Consider the following 23,785-nt stretch of genomic DNA (forward strand, 5'->3'; position numbering starts at 1 on the left):
ACCCCCAGCGACCCCCTGGGGAGAGTGGGCAGAAAGATTTAGGTTTCGAGTCATAGAATCACAGAATGTACAGTGCAGAATGAGGCCATTCAGCCCATCGAGTCTGCACCAGCCCTTTGAAAGAGCACCCTACAAAAGCCCACGCCCCCACCCTAGATTTATTGTCACCGAGGTACAGTGAAAAGTATTGTTCTGCGTACAATCCAGGCCGATCATTTTATACATGAAAAAGGACATACGATAAATACACAATGTAAATACATAGACACAGGCATTGAGTGAAGCATACGGAGTATAGTGCTATTCAGTGGGGAATATGTGTGGAGAGATCAGTTCGGTCCATCAGAGGGTCGTTTAGGAGTCTGGTAACAGCGGGGAAGAAGCTGTTTTTGAGTCTGTCTGTGCGTGTTCTTAGACTTTTGTATCTCCTGCCCGATGGAAGAGGTTGGAAGAGAGAATATCCCGGCTAGGAGGGGTCTCTGATTATGCTGCCCGCTTTCCCCAGGCAGCGGTGGGTGTAGATGGAGCCAATGGATGGGAGGTGGGTTCGCGATATGGACTGGGCGGTGTTCACGGGTCCCTGAAGTTTCTTGCGGTGCTGGACCGAGCAGTTGCCATACCAGGCTGTGATGCAGCCAGATAGGGTGCTTTCTATGGTGCATCTGTAAAAATTGGGAAGAGTCAGCGTGGACATGCCGAATTTCCTTTGTTTCCTGGGGAAGTATAGGCGTTGGATTGCCGGGTGATACTTGCGTGGTGGTGGGCGGGATTGTCCGGGCAGGGGATGGCGGAATCCTCCAGTACCTCCCCGGGAGGGGTGTAGTTCCATTTCAGTGCTGGGGAGAAAACTGGTGTATGCGGCTGGAGAGCAACATGATGGTTTTCACTCTGCGCCTGAGAAAATATGGTAAGATTCCACCCATTGTCTCCGACATACATAAAGCCAGTCTCGTACACACCTGAAAGTCACCACAGTCCCCAAGGACATGCCCCTTTGAGGGGGGGGGAGCTGGCTAGTGGTGATTTAACCTGAGGGTCACCACACCTCAGGTGAGGGGCAAGGTTGAGAAGACGGGACCTTTTCATGAATAACCTCAGCCGGTACAGGAATCGAATCCACGCTGCTTGCATCACTCCACATTACAGACCAGCTACCCAGCCAACTGAGCGAACCGACCTCCCTTACACACATATGTGCATGTACACACACACATAACCTCTCTCACACTTACACACACACCGTATTACAGTCTCACACACAGTCTATTAAACACCTTCACACACAAACATGCAGTCTCTTACACACCAACATGCACCTACACACAGTTTCTTGCACACCTACACACACACGCACAACCTCTCTCAGACTAACACAGACAGTATTACATATCCTCTCACACACCTACAAGCACACAACCTCTCTCTCACAATTACACACACACACACACACACAGTGGGCGCGATTCTCCGACCCCCACGCCGGGTGGGAAAATCGTGGGAGTGCCGGGTGATTCCCGCCACGCGGCCCTGGCACCCGCACGCGATTCTCCCACCACCCCCCCCCCTCCCCCCAAACCCCCCGTTTCTAACAGGCGAGCGGCGATTCTCCGGCCCGGATGGGCCGAGCGGGCAGCCTAATATGACGGTTCACGCCGGCGTCAACCACACCTGGTCGCTGCCGGCGTGAACAGCGCGTGAACGCTGCGTGTGGGACCTGTGGGGGGGGGGAGGATCGAGCACCAGGGGGGTACTCAGTAGGGGTCTGGCCCGCGATCGATGCCCACCGATCGGCCGGCCGGCGTCTCTAAAGGACGCACTCTTTTTCCTCCGCCGCCCCGCAAGGTCAATCCTCCATGTCTTGCGGGGCGCCTGCGGGGAGGACGGCAACTGTGCATGGCCGCATGCGGGGTGACGTCATTTAAGCGCCACCGGCCGCGTCATTTACGCGGCGCCGCTTTGACGTGGCGCCAAGGCCCACCGCGCGAAATTGACGCGGCGCCGCTCCTAGCCCCCTGGGGGTGGGAGAATAGGGGACGAGGTGCGGCCTCCGCGCCAGAGTGAAACATTCCTGTTTTCACTCCGGCGTCGGCACTTTGTCTCCCGTTGGGAGAATTTCACCCAGTATCTCACACTCACACACACACACCCAGTATCTCACACTCACACACACACACCCAGTATCTCACACTCACACACACACACCCAGTATCTCACACTCACACACACACACCAGTATCTCACACTCACACACACACACCCAGTATCTCACACTCACACACACACACCAGTATCTCACACACACACACACACACCCAGTATCTCACACTCACACACACACACCCAGTATCTCACACACACACACACACACCCAGTATCTCACACTCACACACACACACCCAGTATCTCACACTCTTACACACACATGCAGTATCTCACACTCACACACACACACCCAGTATCTCACACTCTTACACACACATGCAGTATCTCACACTCACACACACACACCCAGTATCTCACACTCACACACACACACCCAGTATCTCACACTCACACACACACACCCAGTATCTCACACTCTTACACACACATGCAGTATCTCACACTCACACACACACACCCAGTATCTCACACTCACACACACACACCCAGTATCTCACACTCACACACACACACCCAGTATCTCACACTCACACACACACACCCAGTATCTCACACTCACACACACACACCCAGTATCTCACACTCACACACACACACCCAGTATCTCACACTCACACACACACACCCAGTATCTCACACTCACACACACACACCCAGTATCTCACACTCACACACACTATTGTCTCGCTCACTCAGTCAGAACGTTCTGAACAAATAACCAATCAGGGCACTGATAAGCCAACCAATCAGAGCAGTGAAAAGTTCCCCATTGCCAAACAAGTTTGGGGAAGAACATTAGCTCCATTCTCTGTCTCCACGGACGCTGTCAGACCTTCCCGAGATTGTCCTCCAGCATTTTCTGTTATCGCTTCAGATTCCGCCGTCCACAGTAACTTGCTTTTTACCTGGGAAAGAAACATTTGCTCGTATGGCTGGGATCTGCGTAACTTCCCCTCTCTGCTAATCTCAGACCCAAGGCCCCCCCCCCTCCAATGATCTCGCTTGGGAACTGACGGAAGCGCGAACACATCCCATCGATTGCGGAGGGACTGAGCAATGGAAACAGGGATACATTAGGGCGAAGGAAGGAGGGAATGCACCGACCTGACTCAACACTTCCCCGTGTCAGTTACACAGATGCACCTCGATCGTCCCTATCTACTGGCTTTATGCGCGTGCCACATCCAGGAGTTGGCAGCTCTGAGAGCGGACCAGCCAGAAACTACCGATAATACACACATTGGCGAGAGGAGGCATAGAGGCTCGGCGATGGTGGGGGTGGGGGAACGCCAATATCCTGCTAGGAGTAGGTGGCGACATGATGCTCTACGGAGTGGGGCGGTGTTCAAATCCCACTGTAGCAACTGGTGAATTTTAAATTCTGTTAATGGTGGTTAGCATCAATGCTTCACAGCTCCAGGGTCCCAGGTTCGATTCCTGGCTGGGTCACTGTCTGTGCGGAGTCTGCACGTCCTCCCCGTGTGTGCGTGGGTTTCCTCCGGGTGCTCCGGTTTCCTCCCACAGTCCAAAGATATGTGGGGTAGGTGGATTGGCCATGCTAAATTGCCCGTAGTGTAAGGTTAATGGGGGGATTGTTGGGTTACGGGTATACGGGTTACGTGGGTTTAAGTAGGGTGATCATTGCTCGGCACAACATCGAGGGCCGAAGGGCCTGTTCTGTGCTGTACTGTTCTATGTTCTATGTAAACCTGCTGGACTCGAACCCAGCACCTCTGGACCAGAGGCTAGGGTGCTACTCACTGTGCCAATAGACCTCCTTATTAATGTGATAACGGGCAGATAATCTGTTTTGCTGACATTGATTCTGAGCGAGAGGGAGAACGGGAGAGAGCTACCACTGAGACACTGTGTTGACTGAAGGTTAAGTCATGCCCAGGACACCTGGGAGAAGATCTCCGCTCTTCAAATCAGGCGTGGGGCCCTCTGTATCAACCTGAGAGAGCAGGGAGAGTTTAATTCCTTCGTTTTAAAGCGGGCGGTGACTTCCAAGTGGCCAACCTAGATTTTGCGCTCAGGCCTCTGCAGTGGGACTTGACCCCACAACCCACTTAACTCAGGGGCAAGCCTGTTACCCACTGGTTCACAGCTGGCACCTTACACTCTAGTTCATCGTAAGAAAACTCACTGTACAGAAATGCAATAAATACATTTAGAACGCTGCGAGGTAGGGAAATGTAATTGCGTTTAGTGCAACCTACACGCCAGCTGATGACTAAAGGAACAGGGCTAATTGAAGAAAAAAAGCATCTTTGTTAAATAATGGGTTTAGCTCTATTTTAATGTCAAAAAGGAACATGTTCCGTGGAAACAAAGATTAGGAGCACAAGGAGGCCATTCGGCCCTTCGAGCCTGCTCCACCATTCATTATGGTCATGGCTGTTCATCTGTGATGAATGGTATCGGTAACTGCTGTAACTGTACCTTGCCTTTAATACATTGGCCCTTTAAGACCGGGCTTGGAACCCTGGGGGACTCCACCTCTGGCTCCGCCCCCAGGAAACGGTATATACTTCACAGTTATCCAGATTATACTGCTTATGTCATTCATTCGCCCACTCACTCAACTTGTCCAAATCACACTGAAGGACCTCTGCGTCCTCCTCACAGCTCACCCACCCACCCTACTGGGTATCATCTGCAAATCTGGAGATAAGGGGCTGGTTTCTCCAATAATGGGGCTATAATCCCCACGCACGGTGTAAGAACGCAGGCGTTTCACTCTGGACTTTCCTTAAGAAAGTCTTGAGCGATTCTCCTACCTGCAGGGGGCTGGGAGGGTCCCGGAGTGCTCCTGGCAGCTCAGGCTGCGGATACGGACCCCCGCACTTCCAGTCGGGAGTCCGCGCATGCGCACGGCGGCGGCCTGGAGCAGCTGCGCCGAACGCAATGGCGCACTCGGACCGCTGGCCGACATCGACAATGTAGGCCTCGCCGAGATGGCGCGCGCACGTGGATCCGAGTCGCCCTACCGCTGACCCCCACCAGGGTGGCCGCGGACTGACTCCGCAGCCGTCACCTGAGGCCAGTTTTGCCCGGAGAATTGCTGTGGGGGTCCTCTGTCAATGGTTCCCTCACCACTCCCCAGCCACGCCGGAGAATCGCGGGAGTGGCGCTGGCTATGATTTCCACGTAAAGATCGATTCTCCACTCTGGCGCCAAACCCGATTTCGGCGCAGGGCTGCGGAGAATCCAGCCCATTACATTTTGTTCCTTCATCCAAATCATTAATATATATATTGTAAATAGCTGAAGGTGATAGAATCATAGAATCCCTGCAGTGCAGAAGGATGCCGTTCGGCCCATCAAGTCTACACAACCCTCCGAAAGAGCATTCTCTCCGGGCCCACTCCCCCACCATATCCCTGCAGCCCGATAACCCCACCTCACCTTTTGGACACGAAAGGGCAATTTATCGCGGCCACTCCACCTGGCCTGCACATCTTTGGACTGTGGGGGGGAAGCCGGAGCACCCGGAGGAAACCCCCGCAGACATGGGGAGAACGTGCAGACTCCGCACAGACACATAAAGCCATAATTGAACCTTAGTCCCTGGTGCTGTGAGGCAGCAGTGCTAACCACTGTGCCACCATGGTCCCAGGACTGATCCCTGTGCGGTACCCCACAAGGCACTGCCTGCTCATTTCAAGAAGACTCGTTAATTCCGACTCTTTGTTTCCTGTCTGCCAACCAACTTTCTCTGAAATGAACCACATCCTCCTCATCAACTCTATTCGTTACCTCCTTGGAGAATTCGGTAGATGTGTCGAGCATGATTCCCCCCTTCATAAACCCACGCTGACTCTGTCTGATCCTGCCACTGTTTTCTAAGTGCTCAGCTCTAAACTCTTTGATCATGGATTCAAGCATTTTCCCCACTACTGACGTCAGGCTGACTGATCTATAATTCCCTATTTTCTCTCTGCCTCTCTTTTTAAACAGTAGGGTTACATTAGCTACCCTCCAATCTGCAGGAACGGTTCCAGAGTCTATATAATCTTGGAAGATGACTACCAATGCATCCACTATTTCTCGAGCCACTTCCTTAACTACTCTGGGGTGTAGATTATCAGGCCCTGGGGCTTTATCAGCCTTCAGTCGCATTAATTTCCCCAACACCATTTCCCTAATACTGATCCCTTTCAGTTCCTCGCCCTCACTGAACTCCGTTTCTCCCCAACATTTTTTTGCTATGCTATGTGGGTCCTCCTTTGTGAAGACAGAACCAAAGTATGTATTTAGTTAGCTGAGCCATTTCTTTGTCCCCCATTATAAATTCCCCAGTTTCTGACTAAGGGACCTACATTTATCTTCAATCCTTTTCTCTTCACCTACCTCCAGAAACTTTTGCAGTCAGTTTTTATCTTCCCTGCAAGCTTACTCTGGGACTCTATTTACCCTTCTTTGCTGAAATTTGAAATTGAAAATCGCTTATTGTCATGAGTAGGCTTCAATGAAGTTACTGTGAAAAGCCCCTAGTTGCCACATTCCGGCGCCTGTCCGGGAGGCTGGTACAGGAATCGAACCGTGCTGCTAGCCTGCTTGGTCTGCTTTAAAAGCCAGCGATTTAGCCTGGTGAGCTAAACCAGCCCCAAACTGCTCCCAATTCTCTGATCAGTTGTTTCTCTTGGACAATTTGTCTGGTTCTTCCTTGGATCTAATACTATCTCCAATTTCCCTTGTAAGGCATGGATTGGCCACCTTTCCTGTTTTACTTTTATGCCTGGCAGGAATAAACAATTGTCAAAGTTCCCCCATGTGTTCCTTGAGTGTTTGCCATTGCCTATCCACAGTCATTCCTTTAAGTTTGGTTTTCCACGAGATCATAGCCAACGTGCGCCTCATATTATTGTAGTTTCCTTTATTAAGATTCAGGACCCTAGTCTCAGACTCAACTGCTTCACTCTCCATCTTGATGAAAAATTCTATCATATTGTGTTCACTGATTCCCCTAGGGGTCTCGCACAACTAGATTGTCAATGATTTTATTCTCATTACACAGTACCCAGTCTAGGATGGCCTGTTCTCTCGTTGGTTCCTTAATGTATTGGTCCAGGAGATCATCCCGTATACACTCCAGAAATTCCTCCTCTGTGGTTGTGTGACTAATTTGATTTGCCCAATCTATATGGAGATTAAACTCACCCATAATCACAGCTGTTCCTTTATCACATGTGTCTCTTATTCCCTGTTTAATGCCATTCCCAACATCACCGCTACAGTTTGGGAGGCTGTATACAATCCCCACGAATGTTTTTTGCCCCTCGGTGTTTCCCAGCTTTACCCAGACAGATTTCACATTGTCGGAGCTAATGGGTGGGATTCTCCGACCCCCGCCGGGCTGGAGAATCGCCGGGGAGGGTGGCGTGAATCCCCCCCCCCCGCCGGCTGCCAAATTTTCCGGCACCGGGGATTTGGCGGGGGCGGGAATCGCGGCGCACCAGTCGGCGGCCGTTGGCAGCGCCCCCCCCCCCCCGGTGATTCTCAGGCCCGTGATGGGCCGAGTGGCCGCCCGTTTTCGGCCAGTCCCGCCGGCGTACATTAGAGTAGGTACTTACCGGCGGGACCTCAGGGGGGCGCGGGGGGGAATCTGGCCCCGGGTGCTGCCCCCACGGTGGCCTGGCCCGCGATCGGGGCCCACCGATCCGCAGGCGGGCCTGTGCCGTGGGGAAACTCTATTCCTCCGCGTCGGCTGCTGTGGTCCTCTGCGATGGCTGACGCGGAGATGAATCCCTCCTGTGCATGCTGGCGCTCCCGCGCATGCGCCAACTCACGCCGGTCGGCGGAGGCCCTTCGGTGCCGGTTGGCGTGGCGCCAAGCCCCTTCCCCGCCGGCCAGCACAGTGCAAACCACTCCGGCACCGGCCTAGCCCCAGAAGGTGAGGAGGATTCCACACCTTTGGGGCGGCCCGACGCCAGAGTGGTTCGCACCACTCCTTCCCACCGGAGTTGCCCGCCCCGCCGATTCCCGCAGAATCCCACCCAGTATCTTTCCTCTTTATAGACAGCAATGCAATTCTTCCGCCTTTTCCTCTTTGTCTGTCCTTTCTAAATACTGAATACCCCTAGACATTCAGTTCCCATCCCTGGTCACCCTGCAGCCATCTCTCCATAATCCCGACTATATCATATCCGTTTCAGTCTATTCCCGCTTTATTGCGAACGCTTCGCGCGTTAAGGCACAAAGCCTTTAAGCTTGTCTGTTTAACAATACCTGTCCCACTCCCAATATTTTTCACTGTGACCCAATTTGAATTTTGCTCTCGGTTTCTCTGCCGATCCGCTTTTCTTATTCCCCTTTCTATCTTTTGTTTTTATCCCTGTTTCCTCCTCCTCTGACCCCTTGCACAGGTTCCCATCCCCCTGCCTTTTTAGTTTAAACCCTCCCCAACCAGACTAGTAAGTGCCCCTCCCCGGCAAGGACATCAGTCCCGGTTCTGCCCTGGTGTAACCCATCCAGTTTGTACAGGTCTCACCTCCTCGATAACCGGTCCCAATGCCCCAGGAATATGAAACCCTGCCCCTTGCACCATCTCTTCAGCCACATATTCATCCAATATATTCTGCTATTTCTACTCTGACTACCACCTGGCATCCTGAAATCACTACCTTTGAGGTTCGACTTCTTAACTTTCTTCCTGACTCCCTATATTCTGCTTTTTGGACCGCATCCCTTTGTTTTTTAACCTACGCACCAGCGGTACGCACCAGTACAACATGAACTTGAATTTAGATAGCGCCTTTAACGGAGTAAATGTCCGAAGTCATTGTCGTGTTGTTTACCCTGGGGTAACACGGGCTGCACACGATGCAGTTACCTGATCAAGTATACACCAAACAAAGGCGTTGGTTCAATGAGATTTATTGAACTCTTGTAACGAAACACACAGCTGCCTGTAGGTTGACTCTCTACTACCCGATGTAACTAAAGTAACGAAGTAATCTAGACCAGGCTAGCGCTGATCCACGTGTAGGAGGTGTTGAATGATTTGTACACCCTGACTGTCACTACAGCTATCACCAGTGGAAAGAGGCGGAGCGCTGATGCCTCGTGTGTTTTATAGGTGGAAGCCCCCCCTCTGGTATCCTGTCTTGTGATTGGTCGTGTTCTGTTCTGTATGTTGATTGGCTCACCTGGGTGTCTGTCACTGCCTGCGCTTATTTCATGATGCGCACGGGTGCAGATTATGAAAGGCACTTCACAGGAAAGTTACCAAACAAAATTAGACGCAAAAGGGTAAATTGCCAAAAGGTGTGTGAAAGATTTGGATTTAAAGGAAGGTCTCACAGGAGGAAAGTGGGATAAAGAGGCAGAGAATTCCAGAGTGGAGAGGGCCTGGAAGACGAGGCCACCATTGGTGAATCAATGGAAACTGGGGAGACTTAAGAGAGCAGAGTTGGAAGAGAACAGAATCAGAGAGTCTCCACAGTGAGGAGGGCATTTGGCCCATCGAGTTTGCACCGACCCTTGGAAAAAGTACCCTAGCTAGGCCCACGCTAGTCTGCACCGGCTCTTGGAAAGAGCACCCTACCCAAGGTCAACACCTCCACAATATCCCCATAACCCAGTAACCCCACCCAACACTAAGGGTAATTTAGCACGGCCAATCCACCTAACCTGCACATCTTTGGACTGTGGGAGGAAACCGGAGCACCCGGAGGTAACCCACGCAGACACGGGGAGTACGTGCAGACTCCGCACAGACAGCCACCCGAGGTGGGAACTGTACTCGGGTCCCTGACGCTGTGAGGCAGCTGTGCTAACCACTGCACCACCGTGCAGCCCCAGTATTTAATAGGCAAACAATTCGCTGACAGCTTACATGGTAAAATTGGCTGCGGTTTGATTCCCAAAATACTGGTAAAGCTTCCTGAGTTCAGTGCAATAAGAATGAAAATGGTCTGAATCTGGCGCTCTCAATGACAACGCCATTCAGTTGTCCGACCAATAAATGGAGCCTCCTCTAAGGACGCATGGTAGCACAGTGGTTAGCATTATAGCTTCACAGCTCCAGGTCCCAGGTTCGAATCCCGGCTTGGGTCACTGTCTGTGCGGAGTTTGCACGTTCTCCCCGTGTCTGCGTGGGTTTCCTCCGGGTGCTCCGGTTTCCTCCCACAGTCCAAAGCTTTGCGGGTTAGGTGGATTGGCCATGATACATTACCCTTAGTGTCCAAATAAAAAGGTAGGTGGGGTTACTGGGTTACGGGGATAGGGTGGAGGCGTGGGCTTAAGTGGGGTGCTCTTTCAAAGGGCCGGCGCAGACTTGATGGGCCAAATGGCCTCCTTCTGCACTGTCAGTTCTATGATTCTATGAACCAGATAAAAAAACACCATTCAGCCATTTTCATCCGTGGAACCCCTGCAGTGCAGAAAGAGACCAAAGCCAGGATCGAACCCGGGTCTCTGGCGCTGTGAGGCAGCAGTGTTAACCGCTGTGCCACCGTGCTTTACCCTGCACCATTTGTTTTTGCAAAATGTTCCCTGCGTTTATCGCCCATTGATACAAGTGAATGGTTTTCCCGGTCACTTCTGTGGGTTGTTCAGGGTCAACCTTAAGGGGCAGCACGGTAGCATTGTGGATAGCACAATCACCACAGCTCCAGGGTCCCAGGTTCGATTCCGGCTTGGGTCACTGTCTGTGCGGAGTCTGCACGTCCTCCCCGTGTCTGCGTGGGTTTCCTCCGGGTGCTCCGGTTTCCTCCCACAGTCTAAAAATGTGCAGGTTAGGTGGATTGGCCGTGATAAATTGCCCTTAGTGTCCAAAATTGCCCTTAGTGTTGTGTGGGGTTACTGGGTTATGGGGACAGGGTGGAGGTGTTAACCTTGGGTAGGGTGCTCTTTCCAGGAGCCGGTGCAGACCCGATGGGCCGAATGGCCTCCTTCTGTACTGTAAATTCTATGAAACCACGTTGGTTTGGGACTACAGTCGCTTGTGGGCCAGACCGTTTAAGGGTGGCAGATTGCCTTCCGTAAAAAGGACATTAGCGAGCCAGTTTTAAATAAGAAGTCTCATTGTCACCTTTAAAGAATTCTGGAATATTGGAAGCTGAATTCAAGTTCTCGAGCTGCCCTGATGGGGTTTGGAACCCGCGCTGTCAACGGATTATTAATTCAGGCCCAAGGGGGTCACTTGTCCAGCCACGCAACGCGCGGAGGCCTTGTGGAGCAGTGGGCTTAGCTTACCTGCCTCTCCCTCTGGCACCAGACGCTCTCACTTCACATACCACGTACCTGATGGCCGTGGAGGTGGCATCCGTAACGCGGACACACGGGCTGATCGTAACCTTGTCACATCCCCACCACAGCAGCCGATGGCATTTAAGTTCAATTAAGTCATTAACGTGGCACTTAAAGCTAGCCTCAGTAACGATGACCGGAAAAGCTGTTGAATTAATAGTTTTTTTAAAACCCCATCTGGTTCACTAATGTCCAGCAGCGAAGGAAATCTGCTGTCTTCGCCCGGTCCGGCCTACACGTGACTCACGACCCACACAGCGATGTGGTTGACTCTTCACCGCCCCTCTCTGAAATGGCCGAGCGAGACACTCGGTTGTCGGTAGCTCCCCATCACCTGCTCAAGGGCAGTAAATGCCGGTCTTTCCCACAAGGTGGGGCTAGTTAGGCTGAGGTTGTTCTCCTTGGAGCAGAGAAGGCGGAGGGCGTGGGGGACCTGAACGAGGTGTCCAAAATTATGAGGGACAAGAGGAAACGTTTGCCCTTGGCGGAGGGGTCAATGACCAGGGGGCATGGATTGAAGGTCAGAGGCTGGGGATTCAGAGGGGATTTGTACACTCTCGCCCAGAGGGCGGTGGGAATCTGGAACTCGCTGTCTGAAAGGCTGATAAGAAGCGGGAAACCTCACAACATTTACGAAGCATATTAGATGAGCACTTGAAGCGAAGGAGGAGGAAGAGTTGGGAGAGGTTATAGAGGAGGGGGTCTGGTGTGAGGTGTTCGGGAGAGTGAATGCCTCTACCTCGTGTGCGAGGTTGGGGCTGATACAACTGAAGGTGGTATATAGAGCGCACCTCACGAGGGCGAGGATGAGCCGATTCTTTGAAGGGGTAGAAGATGTGTGTGAATGTTGCGCTAATCACATTCATATGTTTTGGTCCTGTCCAAAGCTAGGGGAATACTGGAAGGAGGTGTTTAGGGTAATTTCCAAGGTGGTGCGTGTGAAACTAGACCCGGGTCCCCGGGAGGCCATATTCAGGGTGTCGGACCAGCCAGGGTTGGAAACGGGTGCGGAGGCAGATATCGTAGCCTTCGCCTCGTTGATCACCCGAAGGCGGACCCTGCTGGGATGGAGAGCGGCCTCTCCACCCTGTGCCCTGGCGTGGCGGGGGGACCTGTTGGAATACTTGACCCTTGAGAAGGTTAAGTTCGAACTGAGGGGAAGCTCGGAGGGCTTCTACAAGTCATGGGCACTATTTATTATGCACTTTCAAGAACTGGATAACATCGGACATTAGTTGGGGGGGGGGGCTGTGTATGTTGAAGATGGCTATGGGTAATCCCTGATTCCTTTTTATTTCTTTGTCATTTGTTTATGTTAACATGCGGGCTGAAGTCTGGGCAGGGGGTGGGAGGGTGGGATCGTTGTTACTGTTATGGGGTTTGAGATATTTGTTGTTGGTTATTGATTGTTGTTGGGTGTAAATTCGGGAGAAATATTGTGAAAAAGGAGGAGAATAAAAATATTTCTTTTTAAAAGATGAGCACTTGAAACGCCAAAGCATTTCATACAAGGCTACAGACAAAGTGCTGGAAAGTAGGGTTGGAACAAATAGGCGCTTGATGGCCGCCGCAGACACGATGGGCCAAACGGCCTCTTTCTCTGCTGTAAAACTCTGTGACTCGACAACCCTATCTCAAGAGCGAATCTTTTTTTTTAACTGAGTTCCCAAGGGAATTGCAATGGTTGTTTTTAAATCCCCCCCCGAATCCTGTGTAATAAAAGCCACGGTGGTGTTGAGTTTTGAAGCTGGAGCAAAAAAAGGTGGCAAGCGCTGGCCACTAGGCGACGCTGTAGAGCAGATTTCTGAACTGCTCCCTCGAACATTAGCAGCCATGTCGTCCACATACTGTTTAGCACACTGGGCTAAATCGCTGGCTTTTAAAGCAGACCAAGGCTGGCCAGCAGCACAGTTCAATTCCCATACCAGCCTCCCCGAACAGGCGATAGAATGTGGCGACTAGGGGCTTTTCACAGTGATGATCTATCAATTGCACTTAAAGACTCGAATCGGTACAAGAGAGGCTTTATTACCGTGAGATATTTATCCTTCGACTGCAGCTGGTAGAATGGCAGCTCAGGAGATCTCATACATATTTCAATAGAATTTACAGTGCAGAAGGAGGCCATTCGGCCCATCGAGTCTGCACCGGCTCCTGGAAAGAGCACCCTACCCAAGGTTAACACCTCCACCCTATCCCCATAACCCAGCAACCCCACCCAACACCAAGGGCAATTTTGGTCACAAAGGGCAATTTATCATGGCCAATCCACCTAACCTGCACATCTTTGGACTGTGGGAGGAAACTGGAGCACCCGGAGGAAACCCACGCACACACGGGGAGGATGTGCAGACTCCACACAGACAGTGACCCAAGCCGGAATCGAACCTGGGACCTTGGAGCTGTGAAGCGATTGTGCTATCCACAATGCTACCGTGCTGCCCACTATTTATACTGCACCCTGTGGGCAGAGCTAGCCGGCAGGGACTACTGACAAACCTGTAATACAGGTACTGGTGTACATCCCCTAATACAGGCACACACATATACACAGTGGTGGATCGCCACACACAGCAACTTAATTTGAAGCCTACTTGTGACAATAAGCGATTTTCATTTTACGGGTTAATGGTGGCAATTATTTCACCTTTTTAGACTTTGGTATTGATTTTTAAAAATGTTAATCACATAGATATGGGATGAACGAGCTCTGATGGCTGCATGATTTATTGCATTATTTTTTTTTAATTTTAGAGTAACCAATTCATTTTTTTCCCCCAATTATGAGGCAATTTAGCGTGGCCAATCCACCTACCCTGCATATCTTTGGGTTGTGGGGGTGAAACCCACGCAAACACGGGGAGAATGTGCAAACTCCACACGGACAGTGACCCGGGGTTGGGATCGAACCCGGGTCCCCGGCGCCGTGAGGCAGCGGTGCTAACCACTGTGCCACCGTGCCGTCCCTGGTTTCACTCCTTTACAGGGACTAAAGTGGTTAAGTTCTGGAGAGAGGCCAGGCTTGCATTCCCTTCAATATCGAAGATTAAGGGGCGGTGGGGGGAATTTGTGTTTCTGAAGTCTTTTTTGCCGCATTTCTTCGCACCCAGTTCTTTTTTAATCCTTTGGGGAATGGTGCGGGAAATGGTGGAAGGATTCCCGAGCTGATTGTTGTGAAAGTGTTCCTCCCATAGGGCGACACGGTGGCGCAGTGGGTTAGCACTGCTGCCTCACGGCACCGAGGACCCGGGTTCCATCCCGGCCCCGGGTCACTATCCGTGCGGAGTTTGCACATTCTCCCCGTGTCTGCGTGGGTCTCACCCCCAAAGATGTGCAGGGTAGGTGGATTGGCCACGCTGAATTACCCCTTAATTGGGGAAAAAAATATTTGTGTACTCTTAAATTTATAAAACAAAATGAACGTTCCTTCTATGGCCAACAAGTCCTGTCGTTGGACTCGTGCCTGGAGCGTCTGACCCAGAGGTAGGGACACTACTACTTGATTATTAGTCTCGTCCCATTACCGGTGTGCTAACATCGTCAGTGCCTGATTATCAGTAAATGTTACTAAATGGTGGTGGTGTTACTGGAGTGGGTGCGCAGTGATTAGCGTCCCTGTCTTTGAGCCTGTAGTTCTTAGCCTGAGTCCCACTCCAGGCACATTCAAAAAGTGGCCAGACAGGATGAGTGTTCACCTCCAAATCCTTCCACCATGCCCCAGTGGCAGATGGTAAAGAGCAGGAGTTGTAACAGCTGGGCAGGTGTTTTAAGACGGAGCATGGAATTCTCCCACCCTTCATCTCGGCGTGATCCTCCAGTCCTGCCAGAGGCTGACCCTTATTGCAGGGACCCCGGCAGCGGCACGGGCGAGCAATTTTGGCGGGACTGGAGAATTCTGCTCAGAGTCAATCGGGGTCGATCGAGGAATCCCTTGCCTCTGTTGGGGGAGACTTGAACTTGGGGATGGGGTTAACCTTAAAATTAGAGCCAGACCATACAGGGGGGGGGGGGGGGGGGGATGTCAGGAAGCACTTTTTCATACAAAGCATCGTGAAATCTAGAATGTTCTTTGTCTGTTGGCCATGGGACGGAGTGCAATGCAGAGATGCATTTAAGCGTGAAGGGAAATGAAGGGGGCACCTAGTGGATTGGTCATGCTAAATTGCCCCTGAGTGTCCAGGGGTGTGCAAGATAGATGAGCTTACAGGGATAGAGCGGGGAAGTGGGCATCGGTAGGGTGCTCTTTCAGAGAGTGGGTGCAGACTCGATGGGCCGAATTTACCAGAATGAAACCTGGACGCCAAGGATTAAACCTCGGGAGAGGCAAAACAAGTTAGGGTTGGATTGTCTGGAATTTGGAACGGTAAGGGGGTATTTAATTGAAGTTTCCAAGCCAAATGTAGAACAGATGGGGCAGACAGAGAGAAACTATTTCCATTGGTTGAGGAGTCTAGGCTGGGACCCTACCCATGGAAAACAGAGCAAGCCATTCAACAGCCAATGTGGGAGCAAAGAATCCCACCCATAGTCTAAAACCGGGAGCCAGAGCTCTGCAGGGGTCAAATTCTTCGGCAAAGAACAATCAATCAATTGTTAGTTTTTGACCGCCGGTCGATAGATTTTTGTTAACCAGTTGGTATTGAGGGATGTGGGGCAAAATGTGGCCTAAGGCCAAAGACCAGCCAAGACCATGTTGAATGATGGAGCAGGATCGAGGGGCTGAATGGCCTCCTCCTATTCCAATGACCACTGTGCATGGACTACACCAAGAGCATCTAATGTCTGTCATGTTAAAATGTGTGCCTCGCTGAAATGATCTTCTTTAACGCCCCTGTCTCTTTCAGCCCACAGAGAGATCTGGATGGTTTGGTCAAGAATCATTGATAAATTATGAATGGAAGCGATGATGATGAAGATGATGACGAAGGCATATCGAACACAGAGGATGAGATTCAACATTGGCAGGACTGTTAGCCGTTTCGTAGTTTTGACCCTTTGGACTTTGTCACTACTGAGTGGGGTGGTCCAGTCGCACGTCTGCCCCAAGGGCTGTTCCTGCAGCAACCAGTTCAGTAAGGTGATCTGCACCCGCTACGAGCTGCGCGAGGTCCCCGATAGCATCTCCACCAACACCCGCTACCTTAACCTGCAGGAGAACATTATCCAGGTCATCAAGGCGGACACCTTCAAGCAGCTACGACACCTGGAGATCCTGCAGCTCAGCAAGAATCTGATTCGGCAAGTGGAGGTCGGCGCCTTCAATGGTCTCACCAACCTCAACACGCTGGAGCTCTTTGACAACCGGCTCACCACCGTGCCCAGCGGGGCCTTTGAGTACCTGTCGAAGCTCCGGGAACTTTGGCTGAGGAACAATCCCATCGAGAGCATCCCCTCCTACGCCTTCAACCGGGTGCCCTCGCTGCGGCGCCTGGACCTGGGCGAGCTGAAGAAGCTGGAGTACATCTCCGACGCGGCCTTTGAGGGGCTGATCAACCTGAGGTACCTCAACCTGGGAATGTGCAACTTGGTGGAGATCCCCAACCTCACGCCCCTCATCAAGCTGGAGGAGCTGGAGCTTTCGGGCAACCGGCTGGAGGTGATCCAGCCTGGCTCCTTCCAGGGCCTCACCAACCTGCGCAAGTTGTGGCTCATGCATGCCCAGATTCAGCTGATAGAGCGCAACGCCTTTGACGACCTCCAGTCACTGGAGGAGCTCAACCTGTCGCACAACAACTTGACGTCGCTGCCCCATGACCTGTTCACGCCCTTGCACCGGCTGGAACGGGTCCACCTCAATCACAACCCGTGGCACTGCAACTGTGACGTCCTGTGGCTCAGCTGGTGGCTCAAGGAGACGGTGCCCAGCAACACCACCTGCTGCGCCCGCTGCCACTCGCCGCCCAACCTGAAGGCCCGCTACATCGGCGAGCTGGACCAGAGCCACTTCACGTGCTACGCGCCCGTCATCGTCGAGCCCCCCACCGACCTCAACGTGACCGAGGGTATGGCGGCCGAGCTCAAGTGCCGGGCGGCCACCTCCATGACCTCGGTCAACTGGATGACCCCCAACGGCACGCTGATGACCCACGGCTCGTACCGGGTGCGCATCTCGGTGCTGCACGACGGCACGCTCAACTTCACCAACGTGACGATGCAGGACACGGGCCTGTACACCTGCCTGGTCAGCAACTCTGCCGGCAATGCCACCGCCTCGGCCACCCTCAACGTCTCGGCCGTGGACAGCAGCAACAGCTACAGTTACTTCACCACGGTGACGGTGGAGACGGTAGAGGTGGTGGACGAGCCCAAGTCGACGGAGCGCGAGCCTGGGCCTACCCCCTCCGGCCACTGGGAGACGCCGTACTCCACCACCTCCCTCACCCCCCGCAGCACCAAGTCCACCGAGAAGGCCTTCACGGTGCCAATCACCACGGAGATGACCGACAACATCATGGCGGGCCTGGATGACGTGATGAAGACCACCAAGATCATCATCGGCTGCTTCGTCGCCATCACCTTCATGGCCGCCGTCATGCTGATCATCTTCTACAAGCTGCGCAAGCAGCACCAGCTGCACAAGCACCACGGCCAGACCCGCACCATCGAGATCATCAACGTGGAGGACGACATGGCGGAGGCCACGCCCGGCGACAACTGCCTGACCCTCCCGGCCGTCGACCACGAGCACCTCAACCACTACACGGCCTACAAGGCCCACTACAACAATAACACCACCGCCACCGGTGGCGGGGGAGGGGGCGGCGCCCTGAACTGCACCAAAAACCCGCTTCACAACTCTGTGCACGAACCGCTACTCTTTAAATCCAGCTCGAAAGAGAACGTGCAAGAGACGCAGATTTAATAACGGGACCGCTGGTCTCTCAACTCGATGCTTAAGTGGAAAAAAAATTTTTTTAAGAACACAGCGAAGGGGAATGAGTAGCTGACTCTGCAGAACTGAACGTTTTATTGCACCTCCAACTCTCGCCCCCCCTCCGATCCGCCACCCCCAGAACCCTTCCCATCCTACCCTCCCGAATTACGGTCCAGGACTGGTTTGGCAGATTAAGGTGTGTAGCTGTCAATCAGTCCACTTTACTGACTTGTACAAATGGACCCACAGTCCCAGGCTAGGCCGACAATCATTTGCATTCTCTCTTCCTCCCTCTCTCTCTCTCTCTCTCCTTCGCTCTCCGTTTCTCTCTCTCTCTTTCCTCTCTGCTTCTCTCTCTGTCCCTCCTTCTCTCTGCAGGTCCTTTTCCTCACTGGGCTATCATTTGCATTGTTTCCATTGGCCCATTTGCTCAACTTTGCCATTTGCAGTGTCCCATCAGTCCCACACTCTGACCCTATCCTGTCCAGCCTGGCAGCCATTTGCAGTGTCCCATCAGTCCCACACTCTGACCCTATCCTGTCCAGCCTGGCAGCCATTTGCAGTGTCCCATCAGTCCCACACTCTGACCCTATCCTGTCCAGCCTGGCAGCCATTTGCAGTGTCCCATCAGTCCCACACTCTGACCCTATCCTGTCCAGCCTGGCAGCCATTTGCAGTGTCCCATCAGTCCCACACTCTGACTCTATCCTGTCCAGCCTGGCAGCCATTTGCAGTGTCCTATCAGTCCCACACTCTGACTTTCACATGTCCAGACTGGCAGCCATTTGCAGTGTCCCATCAGTCCCACACTCTGACCCTATCCTGTCCAGACTGGCAGCCATTTGCAGTGTCCCATCAGCCCCACACTCTGACTTTCTCATGTCCAGCCTGGCAGCCATTTGCAGTGTCCCATCAGTCCCACATTCTGACTATCCTGTCCAGACTGGCAGCCATTTGCAGTGTCCCATCAGTCCCACACTCTGACCCTATCCTGTCCAGACTGGCAGCCATTTGCAGTGTCCCATCAGTCCCACACTCTGACCCTATCCTGTCCAGACTGGCAGCCATTTGCAGTGTCCCATCAGTCCCACACTCTGACTCTATCCTGTCCAGCCTGGCAGCCATTTGCAGTGTCCCACCCGTCAAAGCCAGCGTTGCCTCTTCACATCCCATTCCAACATCTATTTTCCCGATTCTTCCCTCCGGATTGCAGCCATTCACAATCACCAGTGAATAACCTGGCTGACCTTCCAAATGACCCCAGATTTCAAGAGGCCAGTGCACACCTAACTGAGACATGTGAGATAATCTTCACGGGAAATCGTGAAGGCCCGGTACCACCGGAGCCTGGCCAGACGCTGATACATTTCCATTTGTGTTATGCAAACGAGTCAGATTCCAAGATCGCCCTCCGGCGGTCCGTCCGTGGATGCTTCAGGGGGAAGTGGCGGCCTTGGATGTTCTGAAAACCCGTGTTGCAAGTGGGGAACCGACATCAGGAATTCTGCGGTGCAAAGCTATGGAAGAACAGTGTTGCTAAATTCAGCTAATCTGGCGGCAATAAGTCCAAGACTTTATTGGAGATTATCACACGCAAGGCTTCATGGTCTTATGGGGAAGGGTGGGTGGGAGTTGGGGTTGGGGGGGGAGGGGGGGGATTGGCTCTGAAACCTTGGAGGGTGGGGGGGGAACTGCAGTGGATTTCTTTCAGGAAGTACCCAATGACAGACCTTTTGGTGACATTTCCTGGGCCTTCCTGTCTTTTCCCTTCGAGACATGTGACCACACTGCCCGTAGAGCTCTGGGAATCCGAGAATGAGTCTCAACCAATTTATCCAACGCCCATTTTTACAGATAGACTGCAAGGCCTCGATTTGACCCTTGCGACTGAGCCCAACCCCTCGCGAGCGACATTTACGGCTGCAAGCGGACATGGTGGAGCAGCAGATTTGGACGTTGGATTGTGAGAAACGCGGGTTCCTCTCAGAAGGAAGGGGAGCGGGTCACGTGCACGTTTTGAACTCATTATGGCAAAAGACGGTTACGTCTGACGCGAGTCGTTTTTTTTTTTCTAATGGTCCAGTGCAATGGGGGCTCCTTCCTGTTCGCTTGTCAACAACCCCACTCTGTGGGGCAAGGCAGAGGGGTGGGAGCAGGGATTGGCCCGGGCGCTACAGTGCCCGTTCTACCGTGAACCTCAACCCTTTAGTCGAGGGACGCGTCGAGTGGGATGAACCCAATTTCCCAGCCTCAGGCCTCTTGGCTGCTTCCCTCATAGCTCTCCCAGATTTCAGTACCTGCCTCCCGTTCGAGCAAGGGTGGGTCGGGCTCAGTGGCTCCCGGGTTGGTGGAACGGAGGGGGCGGGGGGGGGGGGTGGGGGTGGAGCTAGCGTTTCACTCCGATTAATCCATTCCCATCATTCTTTTATCCTTCACCCTTTTTAACTCTTCCTCGACAAGGCAAGATAATTAAGAGTTGAGTGCGGAGCCCAAAGAATTCAGAGCAATCATCCCTTGGACAGTTTATTTTCTTGCCGATTATTATTAGGTATAGCCAATATTATCAACATCAAAGGTATGAAGACCACTGAATCCCTCCTTTTGTGATTCTTCAGTATTTTAAGGTTTGTCTTGAGGTTGATATATGTATAAAAAAAAATAGAAAGGCCGATCTCCTCCAGTATTTGACTGTGAAATGTGATAGGTGACAAAACGTTATTCAAAGACAGGAAAACCCGTTCAGGGTCGGCCTGTCCATTCTTGCCAAATGTCACTGGTTTCCCAGTTTCCTTAGGATTCCCGAAACCTCGTCCCGACATGGATCAGCCGCCCTCCGAATAGGAGACAGGCTGGAGCACGAGGAGGACTCCGCACGGGGACCGTCCTCCGCACGGCCTGGGGCCTACGGCGAGTCAGGAGCCTAAGAGTGGAAGGCACTCGGAGTGGGGGGGGGGGGGTGGGCGGCAGAGAGCCAGGTCTCGATCGGAATTATAAGCGGCCTAAACCATCGGGGGAAATTGGGAGAAAGTGGATATTGATTTGCACAAACAGGATGTTTGCATTTTCAGCAATAATCCCATCCCGCAGCTCTGATTGTAGCAGTTGTGTTGCGGCCTGAATGGATCCTGAATTCTAGTTTGAAGTGGAAATGCGCACTATCCTGAGGATAGACCAGGAACGGATTCAGGATATGCAGACCCTCGACGAATGTCTGTGCTGCTGGGGCATTCTTTGAAGGGGCTACGGGGATCGAGGGCCTACAGATGGCCTAGCCCGGTGCCCCGCCATCAAGGCCGTGGTTGGGCCTAAGCTGGCGCGAGTGAAGCTCTTGGGCGCACAGTTCAGCATTGAAGCTTAGTCATGTTTACATCCCAACCATGACTCCCCCATTTATTGTCTATTCTTTTCTCCACCTTCCCACGCCGCCACCTCCCCCCCCCCCCCCACCCACCCCACCCCGGCAACACCCTTCCGCCCCCTCCCCTTCACCCCCCTCCCTTCACCACCCACCCCCCGACTCAGCCGACCCAAACAGGCAGGAGTTCCCAACAGAGGGAGTAACACGTCGAGTGTGCCGCGTCCTTTGCACCTTCTAATAACACACGACGTCCCTACATTTCTACTGAATGTCATACATGATGTTAAACTTGAGAACTTTGTACAGAACCATACAACTGTATTCTCTGAATTGAGTAAGAAAAAAAAGAAAAAATGTTTGTCGGTGAAGACATTCTGCTGTTATCAACCAGCTGTTACTTTTACAAGTGTTATGTTATAGATTGAAAGGGTTTTTGATTAAATTTAATACCCAAATCTCTGCTGTGATTCTCCAAAATGGCCTCCCTGTGTCCCAGAATGCATTGCCAGCTCCAGGCAGTGATAAATTTTGTTGTGCCAAAACAAAGCCTAAGTAAGATACGCAAAAGGCCTAAATTAATAAAAGAAAATACAATAAGCAAGGCTTACCGTACTGTATAATGATGTAAATTAATCATTCCCATCAGATTGGGCAATACAATTCAGAATGAGGTTAGTAGTTGTTAGTGACTTTCCACGACGCGCTCCTTTGTTTCCACAATATTCACAATATTCAGCTTAATTATTATTAATGCTACGCAGCAGTTTCCATTTTGCAAGTGTTTTAGAAACTGGTCCGCACGGTGGACGGTGAGGAGAAGCGACCCGTTGTGCAAGGAAAATCAAACTGAGGGACTGCCAAGATTTAATAGAAGTAAACGGCGCTGTAATGGAGGAAGTAATGGGACTTAAGATTGACAAATCTCCAGTTCCCACTCGAGGGTATTAAAAGAAGTAAGTGAGGAAATTACATAGGCTTTTAGTCGTGACCTCCCCAAAATTCCCTTAATTCAGGAATTAGATTGGAAGATTCATAGAATTTACAGTGCAGAAGGAGGCCATTCGGCCCATCGAGTCTGCACCGGCTCTTGCAAAGAGCACCCTACCCAAGGTCAACACCTCCACCCTATCCCCATAACCCACTAACCCCACCCAACACTAAGGGCAATTTTGGACACTAAGGGCAATTTATCATGGCCAATCCACCTAACCTGCACATCTTTGTGACTGTGGGAGGAAACCGGAGCACCCGGAGGAAACCCACGCGCACACGGGGAGGATGTGCAGACTCCGCACAGACAGTGACCCAAGCCGGAATCGAACCTGGGACCCTGGAGCTGTGAAGCGATTGTGCTATCCACAATGCTACCGTGCTGCCCCTAAAGCAGGGGTGGGCAAACTTTTCGGTGCAAGGGCCACATTCAGAAATTCACAATTTTAAAGGGCCGCATAGTATATTAAGTAAAATAATTACTTCACCCGGTTATGGTTCTGGGCGCCTCATATAGAACATAGAACAGTACAGTACAGAACAGGCCCTTCGGCCCTCGACGTTGTGCCGAGCAATGATCACCCTACTCAAGTCAACGTATCCACCCTATACCAGTAAGTAACCCAACAGCCCCCCCCATTAACCTTAAAAAAAATAATTAAAAAATTTTTTAAAAAAAAATTTTTTTTTAATTTTCTTTTTTTTTAATGACTTGGTGGGCCGCATAAAGACCTTTGGCGGGCCGCATGCGGCCCGCGGGCCGTAGTTTGCCCACCCCTGCCCTAAAGATTGCCAGTGTCGCTTCTGTTTGATGTGATCTCGTGATTAGGCAGCACTTGCTGAACACTCCCGAATGTGCGACATTAACAATTATTTTAAGATAATCAGTCGAGCTCTTATTGAGGCACATTTACACTTGCAAGAAGTGACATCCATTCATACACAGGGACTCATTCTCGATAAACAAGGGTCAGGTCCAAGCCTTGCACCTTTTTCTTGAATTACCCAGGATCTTGGGGGTGCCTATAGTTTCCCCATTGCCTTCACCATGGCAACGCCCCAGCCAATCAGAGTCGACTTGCCAACCAATCACTACCCTTTTCTCCTGTGGTATAAATCGTTGTGATCCTTTGAAATTTGACATT

At 51.9% G+C, this 23,785-nt stretch overlaps 1 protein-coding gene across 4 annotated transcripts in view; it reads left to right on the top strand.

Moving 5' to 3' along the window:
• Positions 1-18,370, top strand: part of lrrc4ba (leucine rich repeat containing 4Ba) — a 225,889-nt gene extending 207,519 nt beyond the window's left edge. For all 4 annotated transcript variants that reach the window (XM_038783485.1, XM_038783484.1, XM_038783486.1 and 1 more), the window contains one exon: positions 16,263-18,370. In XM_038783485.1, coding sequence (XP_038639413.1) covers positions 16,313-18,280 — 1,968 coding nt within the window. In that variant the 5' untranslated portion in view covers positions 16,263-16,312 and the 3' untranslated portion in view covers positions 18,281-18,370. The remainder of the gene's footprint in view (positions 1-16,262) is intronic.
• Positions 18,371-23,785: the final 5,415 nt, after the last annotated feature.

Source organism: Scyliorhinus canicula, chromosome 23, assembly GCF_902713615.1.
Source record: "Scyliorhinus canicula chromosome 23, sScyCan1.1, whole genome shotgun sequence".
Taxonomy (NCBI): Eukaryota; Metazoa; Chordata; class Chondrichthyes; order Carcharhiniformes; family Scyliorhinidae; genus Scyliorhinus; species Scyliorhinus canicula.